Source organism: Schistosoma haematobium, chromosome 4 (assembly GCF_000699445.3).
Source record: "Schistosoma haematobium chromosome 4, whole genome shotgun sequence".
Classification (NCBI taxonomy): domain Eukaryota; kingdom Metazoa; phylum Platyhelminthes; class Trematoda; order Strigeidida; family Schistosomatidae; genus Schistosoma; species Schistosoma haematobium.
Window position 1 is genome coordinate 28,351,481 of NC_067199.1, and position 20,921 is coordinate 28,372,401.

A 20,921-nucleotide genomic window follows, 5' to 3' on the forward strand; every position below is an offset into this window, starting at 1 on the left:
CAGCCTTTAATCTAGGCTAACTTCCATCTCAGTCTGATTATTTAAGTCAGTAATCAATCTTCGTAAATTTCTTTACAACGTTACTCCATCGGTTTCGAAGGTAATGATCAATTGGTCGTATTAAACCGACATTTAGGACGATTTTCAAATTAAAACTGAATAACCGACACCAGACTTGGAAGTATCTGGAAATAAGAACACATAATATTGAGAACAAACGTGTTTTCCTATCCATCGGTCAATGTAATACAGGCTCAAAATATTATCTCGATTACACAGATCATTACTACTCCGCTAATTAAGTCTTCTTTGACTCCAAATTAATGGTAAATATTAATCCATATCATTAACTCAATTGTAATTTCAGATCTTATCAGCAGTTTTTAAATATGTTAACTGAAACTTATAATATCACTTCATACACCAAACCATAACCACTATGTTATTAGGTTAGGATAGATACTGTTTATTTAACAGATATTTCCTATTGTTAAAACTTTTAGTATTCCGTCATTGGTCTTATCAGGACCTAATTGATCTTTGTATTCCGTTTCTTGGTAGGGAAGATTTAACAATCACAAACGTCCCATCTTGATAGTAGCATGAGGTTCGAATAGATTGATCTCTTAATGTATTTGAAACGAGTCCAATGAATCCGTCTCATTCCATCACATATTGACGTTCTGATTAGGAATGTCTGTAAAGAATTCAGAGTGGGAACGATAATTCTAAATAATGGAATTGTAGAAAATATATTACGTGACGACGATAAACCATATACGAAAATAAGCTTCACGAGTCTGTAAATCACACCGGAGTGCAGAAGTGGACGATGGTTGAATCCCCCAGCAATACTAGCTGCTGCTTAGTGAAAAATTAAATGAATCTGATTAGATATGGAAATTTACTTTATTACTCGATCGAGAAATACAATGTTTTGAACGGTATACTGACTGTTTTCAAAAAAAAATAGTTCTTAGAAAAGGACATTGAACTCAACATTTCAGAGATAGTACATATTTACACACATAGATGATAGATACACCAATAGGAACATATCACTTGAAGAAAATGGCCAATTAAGAGTTGTGATGATTGACGAGCTTGAGAAAGAAACTGAGACGAATATGACAAGGTCATTAAGGAGGAAGAACGAATTTGTATGACAAAGAAAATAAAACAATTTTTTAAAGAAAATAGGTGAATATAAAACCACACTCAAATTAACTGACAAAAATATTGTGTTAGCAGCAACAGTAGCACATAGTTTAAAAAACTGACTCGACAGATTTAAATATTAACATATTCCGAAGTATATTATTACAGATTATGCAGAAAAACAGATATTGAGAAAAATAGAATGAAAGAGTGCAGGTGACTAAAAGATTACTGATGAAATACAATTTTATGCCATAAATCAATGATACTATATTTCTATTCAGTGGAAAGTAAAGTGATAATTTTGTTCAAGTTTCCTGACGCGTTTTTCTTCCTTCTTTCTAGGTCCACCAGGCTATAAAACATAAATATTAGGGAATGTATATACGAACTCAATAAAACCACCCAATAATAAAAAACTAATATAAAAATCAGACTACAACTTTTGCGATAAAGCTGCATTATGTGACTAGCAATAACGCAAGTGGAATGTTAAACACATAGACTTGACCCCGCTGACATTATCAAATGCTAACATTAACTGTTTAGTGTTCTGTCTCTACATACATCGATATATAGGGTTCATCTACTTTAACTATTTATTATTATCTACTTTAAAATTACTAAGCATTTGAATGAATATGTATAACTCAATGTGTAAAATGGAATCTAAATAATTTTGTATCCAATTATATATTTATGAACTCACCATAATGTAATACGTAGATAAACCTCCTTGATTTTCTGGTTTTTCAACTATATCCACTTCGTCCGATATTTCTGGATCTAAGTTAGTTACGACTTTTTGCATAATCTCTATGATCTCCCGTTGTTTAAGAGATGGCAAAAGATCGCGATCCCATTGATCTGCAGCATCTTGATTATATTTATCTTTCATAATACGATTACCACCTTGTATCACAACAACATTGACATTTGAATCAGTAAGTATATTGGAAAACGTTTGTTTCAGTCGGTTTTCTATATTCTGGCTAAGCTCTATTTTCTTGTGAAGAAAGAAAAGTATCTTGACATATAATTTCGAAGTCTCCAAGAAGAGATCGGTTAAATCTACAACTTTTTTAATTCCATCAAACAACTTCGAGTATTCTTCATAACTTAGAGGATTATCCAACACCTTCCCATCGTACTGTAAGATCTCAATATTCTTGTCTTTATTACTTGAAAATGTGAAGTCTAACTTATACTTTAGGTATGCAGATTTTGCATTGTTTCTCGATTCGGTAGGTAGACGGGTTAAAGGTATATCTTCAACAGTTGGTATATCTAAGTTATGCTTTTTATAAACATGGATCACAGTGGATAACATTGTGTGAGCCTCATTAGGATCTGAATATAAAAAAATAAATTTTCTCTAATAAGATTTGCACAAAAAACTACGATTTTTAGTTCAACAGAGACTATCTTAATGAATTCAACAAACTACATTTCGAAGTCTATCCTCTTGGACATAGTAAGACAATTACACACTAGCACCATGTAGTAATTAAAAGTAAATTATATGAAGTAGACCTCATGGTTTATAGGGTTTAGGGCAGAACTGTGACGAACGCAAACAAAAGGTAACTTACAGATTAGGCGTATCATTTCAAGCCCAGCTATCTATTTGGTGTGGTTATGAAACTGCGTCAGTGCATTACTTTTATGCGCTTCTATTGACTACCTAAATCAATCGTGTCAGCTGCATGAAGTGGACGAACAGACATTGATATGAAGCTTGCCACTTGGATCAAATGACATACAAACTGTTAAAATCCTAAATTAGATCCGTAAGGTAGGTATTAAAAGATAAAAGTTGATTATACATATATATATATATATATATATATACTCTCATAGTAGTTTCAAGGTTTTTGCATAAAGTCTTTAATCATGTGATGCACTTGAAGTTTTCAAGTAACAGATAATTTCACAAGACCTTTCGACAGACTCCATGAAATATCCCCTCTATGTCAAGGAATCCGGTTATAGTCATGTATGTGTCCCAAAACCAAACGAAAAGTAAAAACCTATTTAACACACTTATTTCCATAAACTTGTTCTAAAGCAGAAAATATGAGTTAGATGATTCTTAAGCCTTGGACCTTCAAAAAGATGTTCATGCAAATGATTTTACTGAATGGTTATCACCAAAGAACTTCAGTATTTTTCTATAAGCTGGGACAAGATCAAACCGAAGAAATTCCATCTAATCCCAAAGCTTTAGCTGATACTTCAAGATCACTATCCTTAAACAACTTACTTAGGTTATCGAGGGTAGTTGATTAACACTTAAACTAACACACTTCAATGGACTCCACTTAGTAAAGCACTGGTCTATTTTTCACGGAAACAGTCACCGCCGTTTTCGAAAACACCTTATTGGTGTGTAGACAACCGTTTGTTAACATCTATTTTAGGCAGTTTTCATATTTTTACTTCCGCTACCTACTACCACTCGCAAACTTGAATAATCTTTATTAAAGTGAGGACTTGCTATATTGCAGGACAACGTCAAAAACAATCATGTCTGATACTTATCCATTTTGAAAACATAATGTGCACCCATGATATAGGATTCTGGAGTTTCGGGAAGTGAGACCTGTAATCCGGTTTGACGTAAGTTCCAAACGCCTCAACGCGTAATTTGAATGGTTGTTTCAAGCGACCGTAGATATTGATCCTCAACTTACAGACAGCTATATTCAGAGGCAGTATATGGTAATCAATAGCAAGGAAATTTAGGGGCTAACAAGGAAGATGGTTGATGATAAATAGGATAAAATCTATTATTGTTGACAGATCAGTATTTGACACTCATCAGAAACCAAAACTAAGTTGTTTTGTTCTGGAAAACCTAATAGTCTTATTGATAAGAGTGTGATTACACAGCCCAAGGGATACGCGATTGAGGGTGTTTGCACACAGACTATCGGAAATTCTGAACTACTTTGCATGATGAGCTTTAGAATTTCCCTAGTTTTTTCCTTGACCTTATTACTCCTAAACGTAAGACAGATGATTCTCTCTAGATTCCATATGAAAATAGAACTAGAGATAATCCTTAGGAAATATCTTACTCTCCAGATTATCCACCTTTGAACCTGAGACTCATCATTTTTGGCCCTACCTTCAACCTTTCTTCTATTTTAGGACCTAGAGAAACAACTTTCCAAACAATATATCTTGGTTACGCAATCGAGTCTCCCATATTACGGTAAAAACAAACTTGGATATATCAAATATTTTAAAGCAGCTAAATGAAACGCAATCTATGTACACTGTCTTTCCATAAAATATTGAACATGTACGAAAGGACATGAATGGTATATTAAAGGTAGATGGGGTGAAGTAAGAAACTAGAAAGGAGCTTCCAAACCCTTGACGTTTTTACGAGCACAAAACTAGCAGGACTTCCAAATAGAATTTAAATGATGTCATAATATTTGAAAAAAAACGGGCGTATTATATTATATATACCTGTACAGCTAAATAGTTCACGCCAAATACGACTGATAGATTCGTGGACATCACTAAGATTAAATAGATGTATCATTCCCACTGTTTGCATAGGAGCAGTAAGAAACGTATTGAGCAATTGTCTATAGTCCTCTACTTCCATAATAACGCTCTTGATAGTGGAAAAAAGAAATAAGATATGCAATAACTTAGGCAGGAATTATACTTTAACCATTGAACGGAACTCATATATACAATATTGACCATAGATGAAGCCAGAATTTAAAACTTGGACTTATAGTTCCAAAACCCGGTTACTGACTTACACCGTAAAGTCACGAATAGTAAAAATGATCGTCAAACACCATTTGCTCAAACACGATTTAGGTGAAGATAAAAAATTCCATCAACTATAGATAAATAATGCCACTTTAGTGCTTTTCAACTGCACAGAAATCTGTTAGGGAAAGTATGCACCTTGTTTCCTTATTCTCCTGAATAGTGTTTGACGAAGTTCGTAAAAAACTGGGAACATATAAAATTCGAAAATTATTCTCACGAAGCTGGAGAAATATCTGGCGAATCAATAGATAATGTCGCCAAACTACTTAGAATAAGAAATGAGCAACCACATTTAATGACAAACTAAGAAATCTACAATTGTAAATTCTTGCAGTTTACTTCAGAAAAATTGGTTCATTGTAAATCATTTATACTGCGGGAAATGTCTTAAGATCTTCGGCAATCACAAGAACTTCAGTAACCATTTTGACGAAGATTTTAATAATGTGAAACAACTGCCAACTTAAAATTTGAATTAAACAAATGAACCTTTTAAAAAATGATTCCAGATAAAGAGAAATTCGAAATCGAAGACTAAACACTTTGTATTAGTGAAACCTCTTTAACAAGAAGTAAACTCAGACAAAGAAAAGTTGATAGATGCCCCACAGGATTCCAGTTAGATATTTACTAGTTTTTTAAAGTGTAGTTGTGCTGATGAGGTGTGGCAATTTGAACCGATGCATATATGTGCCTGATCCTATGTTGTACCTGACTAACTGAAGTTTAGTCATTTTAATTTCCATAATCTTGTATCCCTTTTACGAATTGTTTGAGTGTTCAGAAGATCAGTAAAAGCAGGTGAAAAAAGAAATGTAAACGGAATAACGTGTAAAGTATTACGAAGAATATAAAGAATGAAAACATCTACATCATTGTACTAGACTTTGAGTAATTTCTTTTAGTCTCCAAGTACTGATAACTAACATCTTATGAAAATCAAACAAACGACGTACATTTCTCTACACATGTCACATCAACATTAAATGAAATGTGGATTTGTGTCGTTTTCCGGTATTCCAACATTTAACCTTTCTTTAACTTACTTGAACTCCTAACAATATAACACATCAGAGTAGACAACATATGTAGTAAATGTCCGAGCCTCTTACCGAATTCAGAATTTTGTAACCCTAACGGATTAATTATTTCCCCTCTTTAAAGTAATTTATCTATTTATTTAAACACATAAACATTGGTACAAGGAAGCACCAAATATATATGCACCACACAGATCATTCGATTTCTGTGAGGGCTGGAATACTGTCCAGGAGCCCGAACCGAAATAGGTGGTTTTCTTAGAGGACCACTCCCCGAGACTTTCACCTAAAGGTTTAATCTATAAGGTAATGGAGAAACGTTAGGAGATGCAGTTTCATGGTACCTGGTGACCAACAATAGGTTTATATGCCTTTACTCCCTCAGGATACTGGAACCTATGTTCACCACTGGTTTGGAATCAGGATTTTCCGACTCCTCTAGCTGGATCCTCCATCCGTAAATTCAACTGGTTAGTCAATCAATAACAACCCAGGACCTGATACAAATCTGTATCGGTCCAAATCCACATATTTAGACTATCTCAGTAAGAAAAACAAGCGAGTGTGAATAATAATACTAATGGCAATGGCAAAATAATAATAGAAAGTAGAACTCAATCTTTAAAATAAAAAAGTATGTTAAAGGAAACATCCAAGCCACTGTCACTGATTCTTAGCCACATATTAAACAATTCTACATTTTATAGATAAAATCGCGTTCAACAAATTATCAGAAAATTTCAAAACTGAAAACCCAACATCTGATTACTTGCCAGAAAATATTGGTGAAAAGTTATAAAGCTAACTGATAGCAATAGATGAAACAAGTAATGAAAGTATGGTAATTTAGGAAGCTTACCTTAGTTACAATAATGGCTACTTTCACAATATCCAAAGGGACATGACGGTGAGATACTAAAGAAACATAATAGAAATGATAGAGATGTAGATGAAATACACATGCAAACACTTACGTTTTAAAGGGCACGATCTATTTGACCCAAGTAATTTCCAAAGTCAATAAACCAAGGACAATCTTTTCAGTTGCGTTGTTAGAAGCAAAAATAGGTAATGTATTATTAAAGAACTGTAGGAATGATGGTAATAATTTGATAGATTATTAATCAGATGAATTAACAGTAGCTTGTTATTATGAACCCAGCTACTTTTAAGTCAGTACCTAGAAGCTTCGGAAAATAAAGATGAGACTCGACGATTGTTAGTGGGACATAGATTGGATTAAAGCACGTTCCGTGAAAGATGGTATTGGGGCACGCTGATTAGCTATTTCTTATCCAATCAACGCTAGTCGATACTTGGAGAAGACTCTAGAATCTTTTCATGTGAAAACTATAAATATACTAACGTTTCTCTTATTGTGATTCCTACTTACATATACCCTTGTTATTTGGAATATAATTTCGTTCCTGTTCAATCGTGTTCTGATTTGGTGACTTGTCGAGTGAATTTGTATCCAAGAATACTAAGCAATATGAATAGTTGGGTCGTAATAAGAGAAATTATAACAACGATTAATTAGTCATTCAACTAGAACCAGATAAGGATACATTGTTTACTGTGTAGGGTTATAAACACAACAGAATTATATTGTGGTGTAAAACAGAAAAGCACGGAAAACGAAGACAGGAGGGAAAACATTAACACACAAATTCAAAGGAAACTTTCGTTTGACATGAACAATTAAAGAGAATACAGTATATCTGTTAATGACTTCGACCAATCACTAGGAGATGAACCTAAACAATTGATCTTTTTCTTCAACTACTTCTAGAATCAATGAAAAATGTCTAAACATATAGAAGGACATAAGGAAATACACTCTCATCTCAGAACGTAGTGTCATAGGATAGCCTGACTGGAAAAAAACTTATCTTAACGAAAGTATACACCACTTAGCCCAATTATTTGTGTTGCTATGCAGTTTTAGTGAAGATACTGTTTATTATTTAGTTTTAATAGTTGAATTCATGAGTCAATGTAAGTTAAACCACCATTAAAAACCTGGAAGCACGGAATGACCGTTTCGTCTCAGCATGGGACCACTCAGCAGTGCGCATTCACGATCCCGCAATAGGGAATCATATTCAGGACCTTTGGTCTCGCGCAGGAACGCTTAGCTTCTAGGCCACTGAGCCAGCATCCCGCCTTGTCAATGTCTAACTTTAATCGACCCATGATCTTGCGCAAACATTCATCTATTATCTGAGATAGATACCTGTTTCTACCCGACATGAATTGGAGTCGACTGGTGATGGCTTCTCACTTTCAGGTTTTCAATGGTGGTCGACTCTTGAATTCAACTATTAAAAATTACTAAAACCTCCACAACCCCCCCCCATTTTGGTCATATTATTTATCTATTTGAACACATAAACATTGGTACAAGGGGGTATCACATACATATGCGCCATACAATAACAATGACGCCAGTAGTAGTTATCATTGTTTTTTGTGAGAGCTGTGATACTACCCGGGTGCCCAGACCGAAACAGGTGGCCTACGTAGGGGTCACACCCGGAACCTTTGACTTGAATGTCTAATCCACAAGGCAGTGGAGCAACGTCGGGAGACGCAGTCCCATGGTAGCCGGTGACCAATAATAGGTTTATACGCTTTCTGTTCCCTCAGGATCCTGAAGTCCATGTGCACGATTGGTTTGGAATCCGGGTTTTCCAACTCCCCTAGGTGGATCTTCCACATCCACCAAGGCGCCGAAAATTCGCTTTTCCTCCTCTCAATTTCGTTAACAACACAACAACAGCTTTATGGGATTCCAGTAGTGTATTAAGATGATGTTCATGTTTCAGGCTAAAGTCAAAAGTTTGACATTTAGACGAAATGTGAGACCATCGTTCAATAGGATACAAGGACTCACTCATTTCAATAGGATGTAAAGAGGTAGAAATCGGCACACATACAGTAGAATGATCATAAAGGCTAGTATTTTAAAAAGTATATTAACCAAATTGATTCTTTTGTGATAACTGAAAGGGGATTCAGGTCCTTTCTTACAAACTATAACGATTAGTGATCGAGACCAGTTATATAGGATTACATCTAGCTTCCACACTTCAGCTAGTATTTCGATCAACTAAGTTGGTAAAATTGGACCACCACATCCTACGCTAGTCCATTATATTTTACTACGCTACCTTATTTTAGACTAAACATTCTCTTCTAAATCTCACCAAGAGTGGATGGAATTGTGTCAATTTCCCATTCACATTGTTTGGGGATAGTGGGTAACTGAGGGGGGGTAGATGGAAGGCAATTAGCGTGTTTATGTAAACATTCCGTCCACCAATCGAATGTCTTGGACTGAGAAGGAGCAACTGTTCATTTTTTACCGATGTGCCCCGAAGATGGGAGATGATGTGATTAATTTTTGTCCAACGTTGTGTTGATGTTTGGGGGTCGCCAGGTTAGACTGTATGATTAAAGTTTGTACTTGTTAGGAATAATCAGTTGTCTGAGTATAACTCCGGCAGACGGTCACCGTTATTTGTTCATTGAATTGCGACACTATAAGACCCACCCAAGTGTTTGATAGTTTGACTCAGCCTATGACTACTGAGCACCCGAGATTCTTAAAGGGGTCATAAAATTTCATGTAAAACCTATTTTTACTTCATCTGAACTCCAGTTAGCCATAGGCAAAAAAGGCGAAGAGAACTGTGTGTCTCTACCTTTCCGAGTTTTTACTGTTATTGAAATGGAAGGTGCATAAGCGACTACTGATAGGAATCCAGTCGAGAAGTTTCTGTTTTGCTTCTAGACCTAATGTTACACACATAGGTAAGAGCATGAGAAGTCGCATCTCCATATACATGAATGGTATATAGTATTCGCTCTCCATACCCGCCACATGCGGTCAAGTGGATGACTACTCTAGGACCCTATATGTGGGTTTCAGAGACAAGGTATACGTCAATATGAGATCCTAGGATCTTAGTTAGTGACGCCTGTTGTTTGTTTTGACGTAGGGTTCGGACAGTGATAGCTCCAAAATGTAGTTTAAGGCATGATTTCAAGAGAACTAGCGGGGCGGATTTGTGGATTTGAGTCGTTAGTACTGGCAGCACATGTGAAAGAAGTCGAGGACAGACCAAGAGTGATAGTGTAGGTATAAGAAATATCTGGTAATGAAGATGGGACTTGATTATGAAAAAGTTGACCTTGAGTGTTGTTAAGAGTATGAAGGCAGTCGTCACTTCCCAGTTTCCCACACCGTGGAAGGATACCTCTCATTAAGATATCTACTGTAAATAAAAATCGGTTATGAGTAGTCTTGATGGCCTGGGAGCATGAACTCAGTGCCCAAGGACAGTCACACACTTTTCTGAACAATTTTAAACGAATCAACTCATGGGGAACTATCAAAGGAATTAGCAACAACCAATGACAGATTTAACAAATAGACGATTGGAGGATATGCGAACTATAGGTTATCCACTCTTCAGTAGAAGTAATATGAATCGACCAATAAAGAAGCCATTACAAAGAACAGAAGCTATTTCTGGGACGCTGTCTCGCTTGATTCGAGATCTGCACATTACTAACATCTAGTTTTGTTCCTAGTTTATTCTGTGAATCATAAGCCGTTTCATGTATAAATCACTGCCATATTCTTTTCTAACCCAAAACTAGTGATTTAAACGTAACTCTTGCATTTCATGTACCTACTCTGATGGCCTAGTTTGGAAATTGTATTTTACTAGTTCTTTATCCATTGTAATCTCCTCAGTCATATATTATTCATGCGCCTTTTTGGGTTAGTATGAATCCGGAATAAACCGGACAATAGTCTCAGCCAGACTATCTACCTCTACTTGTCAGTCAACCGAGTCACAGGTTAGTGGTAGGGTTGCTTTCTTCTGTCTTCAAGGTTATTCAGTCATAATCAAACTCACTTGATGCAAGTCTCAAAATTGTACTAAGTAACCTATCATATCCAGTTCGTAAACTAGGCCGAGACGATCCTGTACCTCTCTCCTCCTCTGAATATTAAGCACAGAGTCGTGGTCACACAGACCAAGTACGTAACAATAACTAAAGCTTAACTATCAGGCTTAATTATTGCCTCATGTCACGCTCATGCTAGATAAGAATGAGAGGTAACTGAAGAGTAGCTGGAGGCCAGTTAAATCGCCCCTGCTCTGCTCGTTGTTCCAATTTCTTTGGCTGAAAACAGATCGCCATTTCATCTTATCCCTAGAGTCTCACCGATACCTGGCTTCTCAATGCATGTTTCCTTCATGAATCTGAACAATTGTCTAGTGCTATCAATTACCACTGCCCTTTCCATATCTTTTGCTTTTGTTGCCCATCACTGCTCATGATCATTAGGTAAACTTCTTGCCTGTTTGGTTAAGTTTTTTCACTCTTAATTGTTCTTCGAACGTGACAGGATAACACTCTACGAATCTATTTAGTAGAGGTTGTTGAAATACAGTGATCTTTTCAAACCTTTTAGTTCAAATTGTTAACAGACGTCGCTACTGTTTTTAGAAAAGACTAAGAATCTTACCAAGCTACTCCAGAAAACATTCCTTACATGGTAGACTAAGTACTTGGATAGTTATGTCCTAGACAGACCCTTGACTTTTAAACTGAACTCGAAAAGGTTTGATTTTTCTGCGGCCAGTATGGTGTGATATGAGTCCAGATATATACTATGGGAATAACAGTCTTCAGTTGAATTCGTTTAACGATAACTGACAATTACTGTGAATATTATTTTGTAATTTCTCAGATTAGACCTGAAATACTTGAAACGGTAGGATGTTCTCTTTTGGACAACTTAATTTCTTTATTATGTGATCATTTATTACGAATTTATAATGATATTCCTGCGACAGTTAGCACTAGGGGAAAAAAATAGGATTTTTGTATTAGCCATATGTTAATGAAAGTATTCAGACCAACAAATACAATAAAATGTCATGCCCACCATCACAGATATACTCATGTTCCAAAAGAGCAAAAAAGTACGCATACTCACTTTCATTCCTCCTTAATAGAACAGATGTAAAATTTGAGAGGTCACTACTAAGCGAACCGATATGGAGCCATAGCTTATATAAACCGGCTGGATTTGTAGGTAACAAAGATATAGGATGGGAACTCCATGAAGATTTAAGGTTTTGCTTTTTGTAGAGAACTGATAATCTTTTCAAAGATCTAAGGAACATTCCTGTAGAGCGCTTGAGAAATTTCAATTTGCGCCTGCGTCGGTTGTTACGAATTTTCTGCAAAATAAGACATAATTTGGAGATCAACACGAAGAATGCGACAACTTAATGAACTCGTGGAGAAAAAGTACCGAATTGTAAACTGCTCTAATATATAGATAAAAGAGGCACGGAACGACATTCGGATAAAGTTTGACAGTGAACTAAAAAAAATTATTTACTTGTAACGTTTATTCACTAGTTGGAAAATATAGTGTGAACAACTGTCTCCCCCCCCCACAATATTTTACAGTTTATGTGAAACTACATGAAAAACTAGGACTCTCAAGTATATATGTGTATGCATATATGTTACCGAAAGGGTACTAATATGAGTTTTTGAAGTTTCTTCAACTCTCAAAAGCTTCATATCTCATTAAAATTTGAAACCATGTTACACCAGTGACTTGAATGGCAAGGGAACTAATAGATACTCCAAATGCCCTTGTACAGCCGAGAGTGCCTCCAAATGCTCTGGTGTGCTCGAGGGTTGGCAGAATCAGCTCGCCCTCTCAAAATGCCATCATATGGCCACGCGTATACAGCTACTGCTAAGGATGTCCTACTCACTACCTTATCGCGGTGGGGGTATTGTTTACGAAATTGAGAGGAGGAAAAGCGAATTTTCGGCGCCTTGGTGGATGTGGAAGATCCACCTAGGGGAGTTGGAAAACCCGGATTCCAAACCAATCGTGCACATGGACTTCAGGATCCTGAGGGAACAGAAAGCGTATAAACCTATTATTGGTCACCGGCTACCATGGGACTGCGTCTCCCGACGTTGCTCCACTGTCTTGTGGATTAGACATTCAAGTCAAAGGTTCCGGGTGTGACCCCTACGTAGGCCACCTGTTTCGGTCTGGGCACCCGGGTAGTATCACAGTCCACACACAAATCAAGTGACTTGTGTGGCGCATATGAATTCAATGCCCCTTTGTAATAATGTTCATGTGTCCAAATAAATTAATTAATTAACAGATAACGTGTCAGGAGTGAAATCCAATGAAAAAAAATGCAACAATCTGCTGGAAAATTCAGGAAGACTGGTTTGAATTCGGATGAGCGCAGAAATTGTTGGGTCTATATTTTTACAACCGATTCGGACTCGGTTTTCAAATAGCGTATTATATTACTGGTGTCTCAAATAAATGAAGAAAACTGTTGTACCAATCACATCCATTTATACTGAATCAAATTGCTGAGTAAATAAGTCACTGTTCACCTTATCTTGGTGTCAGATAATGTATCAACACTCAAGGAACAGACTATGTCATTCCCTGTCTAGCCATTACGTTATACACACTCATAAGCCTGCCTACATAAAACAAAAGATTTAATCACGTTCTTAATAGATAAGGTGAAAACAGTTTTCTTGCTGACGAGATGATTTCTGCTGTAATTCTGAAAAGTAATAAAACAAATTGTTTGGTGGTTAGCTCATACAAAAAGAAACCAACAAAACCATGTGATGGGTTAACTGATAACTATAGTTGCAGGTTAAAAATCCCTCTATCCTAAGTGCGTCAAACTGTGGCACTGATTCAGCATCTACAAACTAAAAGTGGATTGTAGTTAGCAAGCAGGTTTCTCAACAGGTTCCAAAGTCGTGGATTACAGCCAAATGAAGAAAGCACTGCCTTTAAAAACCACATTCAAAAATTAACATTAAAATCCGATTCGCTTAAATATCTAGCCCATTCCCTAAAATATATGAAACCGAAACAGGTGTACTAACAAAGTACTAATAAAGAAACACTCAGAAACTTAAATGATAGGATAGGTTAACTAACTGCTAACAAACTTACATTATACATATTTTTGTTGGTATATAGACGCTTCGAAGGCAAACTGAAAGTTTGTGACATATTAGCTAAGGACGACTGCAGAACTGGATCCCTTGCTTTATTTGCTACACACAAGAGTAAAAGAATAAAACGTGACCAAATAAAATTAATTAATTCACCATGTATTCGAGTATGAGTCTATCTTAATATGTAAAGACTAATGATACTATCCGACTTCCCGAAGCGAAGTGGACAGAACGAGGTCCGAACCTGGGACCTAGTGACTGAAAGTTAAACGACTTGACTACTAGGTCACCACTCCACACAACATATGTATATGATATATAAGTCGTAGCACCCAATGGCAAACCGAAGCATATAAAAAAACATTGATAAGTGGGAATAAGTTTTCTAAAAAGTTACACATACAAACAACATAAGATACCACCTTTTGTAATAGTCCATATGTTAATGAAATTACAGCCTACAAGAAAATATTAGCGATAGTGGCAATATTCTGACAGTTGACCGATTGTTTCTGAACAAAAGCAAATACGAAACCAAGGAGTGAACCACCTAAAACACCATCAGTACATAAAAACAACGGCTTATAGCACTGATCAACATCAATCGATTTTATTTATTTTCCGAACGCTTTCAATGACCTGACATCTAAAACGAACGTCTCACTGTACAAACGAAAGTCAAGAATTGAGGCCAATGTATGATAATAGATTTTTAGTGGCAACACTTAGTGATGATATGAAGCGTAAGCATAACGGTGATCAGGTTGACCATTGACGTGGTAATATATTTTGTGTAACTTATTTACCAGATAAAGGTTTATGCAATTAGTCCCTTCGATAAATTTGGATAGTGTAATAAGAAGACGAAGATTCAGAACTATGTGATATATTAGCTATCCCCTCAGTCAGTCAGTCAGTAACAACGTAGAACTTCGTACGTACGTACATCAGTTCGAGTTGCCACATCCCCTAAAATTCACAAATAGATGGTATTGCAAGATCAACTATAGCCTTGGTAAAAAATACCCTGTCTACATCACCTCGCCGTTCAAATTTTATTCAAACAGCCTTCTGTTGAGACAAAGGCTTAAATCAGCTATTAACAAGACGTATTAAACAGCAAAGGTCATTATCAGGGAGAAAACAAGGTCCATGCTTAATCGCAAACCTAAAAGAAATGAAAACGATTGCGTCACATACCATTGAGTTTGTCAAATTAAATATGTGAGGCCTCCTAGTGCGGACAACAGTGGCGAAGGCCTAGCATTTTAAACTCCTGGTACGGTGGCCCATTTAGTCGTTGTACAAAAATCCCAGCTCATACCTTTGTGGTGCAGAGTTCTCGGTAAAAGAGCGAAGACAGACGTTTAAAATGTAATTAAAACTTATCGGTACGGTGATCATTTTGTCCACTTTTCGATTTTTCGGTGAGACTAATTTATGGACAACCTTTGAGTGACGCTAACGTGACCTTGGAAATGTTTACCTGCGTACTAGGGCTAAATGAGGGTTATAAAGCAATTTGAAGGATAAAGATTATGATTTACAATTGATGGTTAGGAATTAGATTTATGGTTTTCATCACTAACCGAAATCAGCTAAAGTGCCGAAACGCTATTTAGACAAATGGGCTAATGAACTTTGCTCCAAAACCCAAGACCTGTTATCCTAAATTTGATTGGTTCGTCCACAAATTATAGTCTCGTTGATTTCCTGAATACCTGAAAAACACATCACTCTTATTCGTTGGAAATATCCAATAAAAGACATATAGTTGATCATATATGAACAGGAGAATTATAACATGAACTTACAAGCATCATAGCGATAGTAATCTGGTCCGCTGAGAGTTGGGTGACAGGTAATATCATGCGGTTTGGTCGAAAACTGAGAGGCGAAATGCGAGTTTCCACATAAACTCGGAGTTGATATTTTTAAGAGATAGACACAGGATTCAGGTTCTTCAACAGATAAAATATGAAACGTTCGTGAATCAGCACAGACAAACTGCACTTCTGTTATCCGAGGCATATTTGTCAAATCACAAATACTTCCATTTGAATAAAACTGGCTATGGTATTTGGGTTTCTGAATAGTTTATAAGGCAATGTATGAAGTGAGAGAAATACCTCTGAAGAATTGTCCCAGTCAAATTCCGACTCGAAAAGTCCGAGAAACGTCTTAGACGTTTCCTTAGACTCGTCATGATACTGGGCGACATACTTTCGGAAACAAAACTCGTATGTCCACCAACCTTTTTTCTAGAGACGTCAAATACGTGTGAAATAAATATAGCACTCACCACTCTTAGACAATCAAACGCACTAAACATGGACAGTAGTGAATGTACGACGCTGCTGGACAGTTGTGAAGTGGCGTTATCAGGTTTTATGCCACTGTCTGTACCCCATGAACAAGAGAACTTCTGACCAGACTTTGAAAATACATTAACTCCAGCATCATCCAACTGAACAGATACACGGTAACAAAAGAGATATTACCTTATCAAGAACCGCACGTTCCTTGATGAGAAGGTTGTATTTGGTGCTTTCTTCTGATAGTAATGGAGAGACAGAGATGGCGAAACAAAGTACATAATAAGCTAAGAAATACTTGCACATAGGTGCATACAACGCAACTAACCAATCTACCCGCTAAAATGACATGAGATTCAAGATCATCTCAGTTTCCTTTCGGTTAGGACAGGAGGCAAGGTGACCTGTGTTAGCCCTGAAAATGATGGTCTCTTGATCGATTCAACTCTCTTTTGATAGATGGAGCTTCAATCACGTGTTGAGTTACCTATGGACTGGAAGGACGCAATCGTCACTCTCATACATAAAACAGGTCCACGACAAGTTCCATCAAATTACAGACCCGTAAGACTCACCAGTGTTGTAATTAAAATACTGGAAAGAATAATCAAACGGACCATAACGGCATTTATGGAAACCAATAACTTGCTGAACATGGCACAACATGGTTTTAGAAAAGGCCTATCCTGTACAACGAACCTCCTTATAGCTAGGGAGTTCTGGATTAATGCGCTAGACATCGGAAACTCAGTGAATGTTGTCTACATAGACTTCAGTAAGGCTTTTGACAAGGTGCCAACTAATAGACTGCTATTGAAGTTGGCAAACCTTGGTATTGCCGGACCTTTTTTAAAATGGATTAAGGATTTCCCAGTAGGTCGTAGGCAAAAAGTAAGAATAAATTCCAAGTGCTCCATCTGGAGACCAGTACTTAGTGGAGTACCCCAAGGTTCCGTCCTAGGTCCTTTACTTTTTATAATGTACGTTAATGATCTTACAAGGACTAGACAAGCATGAGATTGATCACCACCCAGTGATCAATCAATTGTGATTACATCTCAGTCCTACAGGAGGTTAGTCACGGCTCGGATAGCTCAGTGGTAACGTCTCTGACTGTGAAGCTGGATGACACGAGATCGAATCCGCCAGGGAGCACCAGTTCCCTCAAGATTACAGGTACACCTTGCTGACGAGTGCCAAGTAGCACGAAACCCGGGTCCAGGGTTTCCTGTTGACTACCTCCAACCACCATCTAATCTCAATACATAGTGCCCGCAGTATCGAGTCACCTAGACTGGTGGCCACATTGCAACATGATCGATAGCATTCGATCTGCACTAATAAGGACTAGATAAGCATGAGATTGATCACCACCCAGTGATCAATCAATTGTGAGTATAGTACAGTCTCCAATGTTATTATACGCTGACAATGCAAAAATTTGGCGAGTAATAACTGGTGATAAAGACGTATTTACTCTTCAGGCAGACTTAAATAATATGATAAACTGGTCTAAAGAGTGGCTGATGCCTATCAACTCGGAAAAGTGTGTCTACATGCACTTGGGGGATTCAAAGGTTAATACGTACAACATAGGGGATGTGTCATTACCCGTAGTCCAGTCTCATAAGGATCTATGGGTGACAGTTAGTAATGATTTTAAGACGACGGCCCATTGCCGGGAGGTCGCAGTTAAAGGGTTTCGAACCCTCTGGGCTTTAAAAGCGACATTCACTAAGTTAGATATTACCATGTTCACCACAGTATACACATCCTTAGTGAGAACTAAGTTAGAGAACTGCGTTCAGGCTGCAAGCCCCTGTTTAAAAGGTGACTCAGACCTACTAGAAAAAGTACAGAGAGCAGCTACGCGTGCAATTCCGGAACTCCGGGGTTTATCATATAAAGAGCGGCTTGAAAAACTGAACCTCTTTACTCTGTCCTATCGCAGACTAAGAGGAGATCTAATTTTGATGTACAGAATACTGGGAAATGATTTCGGACCTAACTTATTCTCTCTCTTTCTTCCCACTAGATCGGGACACCTTAGAGGACATAGCACTCGAGTAGAAAAGCCAAGAACGAACAAAATACCCGTGGGATACAGGTTTTCACACCGAGTCATCAATACTTGAAACCTGCTGCCTGAAGAAGTGGTGTCCGCACCTTCAATTGACTCTTTCAAGAGAAAACTGGACACTCAAAGAAGCATACTAGAAAAGGAATAACATAGGCCGCAGGCCTTTTGTCCTTACTACACAAATCTGAATCTGAAATCTGAATCTAATGAATTCCACTTGTAGGTAATTCTATGGGAAAGTCGATAGTCAGCCGACAAGTAATTTGCTCTGGGCTTGTAAACTTTATTAATGTCCTCGTGAATCCGCATATTGGAAGATAAGGAAAGTACGGTCACATCAGACGCAAACTTATCACTAAGTAATTTGAAAACTGTGATCACGTAGCTTCTGGAAATAGATTTAGTTTAGCCATTCGAGCATCATACGAGAGCTCTGCTTTTCCGGAAATCAGTTTAGTTGCGGTCTTTTGAACCCTTCCAACAACTCACTGTCTCTTTTCAGGGAGGGGCTAGCTGCTTGCATGCAGTTGTAGCGGTAAATGAATCCTCAAAATAAATAGCTCTGCAAATTTTCGACATTGGATGCTGACCACATGTTTTAGTGGACTCACCTAGCTGAAGGCGCTTGGTCATGCATCCGCACCAGATCACGAGTGGGAACGCCGTGCTCAACATTTACTGCAGTCGCTAGCCAGATTAGATCAGACGATTCCCGATATATTGATATCACATCAAATATATCTTCTCATCTCCTCGATTCTGTCTTTTGATTTCTCTTGGTGGGTACGCTTCATATTAGGTGTTACTGGTTAAAGCGTTGTCAAACATGGATTACCTGTACCATCTTTACAGTAATCGAGTTTGGGAAGCACTAATACTGTATACAAAGTAAAAAAGGTTTTAGCATCGACATAGCTATAGGCCCTACGTATTGACAATAGGGTTCTGAAATCTTCGGTGTCTATTGTACTACAGTGTGCGGTGGTTTCTAAGTCTTTGTGTGTCTAGACAGCATGTAGCTCAATGTCGTTCATCGTGTTTGTACCTTGATGACCAATATACATCACGGTGCACTTGGAAGCATTTATCTGCAACTGCCAAGTTTGAGATCGTTTAGATAATTTCTCCAGGTCATTTTGAAGTTCTAAGCTATCACCGTTACTTCTTATCGCTCTTCATATCTTGAAATCCTCAGCATATAACAAAACCGATGATGATAGGAGACGAGGAAAATCATTTACATACAAGAGAAACAACACTGGCCCCAAAACTGTACTTTGAGACACTGTGCTAAGTACAGTTTCCCAATTAGACAACTTTTAGTTCACTGATACTCGTTGTTGGCGCCCAACTAAGAAGTCTTTTATCCACATTAATAAATTGCCTTCAACCACGATATTGCTTAACTTATGTAATAGCCGATTGTGAGGATCTTTGTCAATAGCTTAGCTGAAGCCAGATCTTTAAGGGTGCATTAACATTCACGGGCTACTAACAAGCTAGTGAGACAGGAATAACCTGTTCTAAAGCCACGTTGCTTTTCAGAAAGAATCCGGTTTTCGTCAAGATAATTAAGCGAATCCTTCCGAGTAATCTTTTCCGGAATTTTAACAACTACTCTGGTCAGGCCTACGATCGGTAGTTCTCGGCATTATGTTTCGTACTTGTTTTGAAGACAGGTCATACTATGGCTTTCCCAAAGTCTTTCAATAGTCGACCCTGGGTTACTGATAGATTGAAACATATTCTCAAGGGATTCGAGACGTCATTTACTAGTTCTTTTAGTAACCTAGGATGCATTTCATCGGGTCCTATGGATTTGTCCATATCAAGCTCATTTGGCAGACCAAAGACGTCGAGTTCTTTTATAGTCATAGTGTCCAGTGTGTGTGTGAGTGTGTATGAACTGAAGGGACGGGTACCTCTATGATATATGCATCCCTAGGGTATTTTGAGAATACGTGAGCTTTAAAGTAGTCGTCCTCCATCAATGACAAAATACTACTGTCTCCTCGTAATTATGCAACATTTCCTTTTCTTTTTGTTTTTTGGTTTATGTGTGAGTATAGGCTTCTAAGATATTCTGTAGGTTCCATAACAAGTTTTTCCTCGTACAACCTTCCAGACTTACGGAGGATCGAGGCACAAACATTTCGAGCTTCTCGATATTAGGATTTTGTCTCGTCAGTATCCAGTGACCTAAATCTTCCCAACATTCCTCTCCTCTTACGAGAAAGGGTGCAAAGCTCTTTACTGAACCACTTTGGGGGATTTCCCGTACCTCTTAGTGTAGTCCAAGGGGTGAGCATTGCAGGAACTTTTAAGTACAAGTTTGTAAATACACCCCAGGCCGTTTCAATGGGAGACTCTGGTTCTGTTGATCAATCCACTGACGATCCCGAGTGCACAATACCTTGTATATCTGCTTTCCAAACATTTGGTCTAAGTTGGGCTGACGCGTGCTCG

The 20,921-nt window shown here is 37.5% G+C and overlaps 1 protein-coding gene across 2 annotated transcripts; it reads right to left on the minus strand.

Moving 5' to 3' along the window:
* Positions 1–513: 513 nt before the first annotated feature.
* On the minus strand, positions 514–16,746 carry OS9_1 (Protein OS-9). Of its 2 annotated transcripts, none has more exons than XM_051216137.1 (10): positions 16,562–16,746; positions 16,363–16,527; positions 16,190–16,321; positions 15,875–16,148; positions 14,056–14,159; positions 12,022–12,268; positions 6,974–7,035; positions 6,859–6,914; positions 4,639–4,789; positions 514–2,508 (listed from the first exon to the last, which is right to left on the minus strand). In XM_051216137.1, the coding sequence occupies exons 1-7, from the start codon at positions 16,679–16,681 to the stop codon at positions 6,977–6,979; spliced, it is 1,101 nt and encodes a 366-aa protein (XP_051066690.1). In that variant the 5' UTR covers positions 16,682–16,746; the 3' UTR covers positions 514–2,508; positions 4,639–4,789; positions 6,859–6,914; positions 6,974–6,976. The 2 variants fall into 2 exon arrangements, with proteins under 2 accessions (XP_051066690.1, XP_051066691.1); XM_051216138.1 differs by lacking the exon at positions 6,974–7,035 and having other exon boundaries at positions 762–1,513; positions 1,868–2,508.
* Between the last annotated feature and the right edge of the window lie 4,175 nt (positions 16,747–20,921).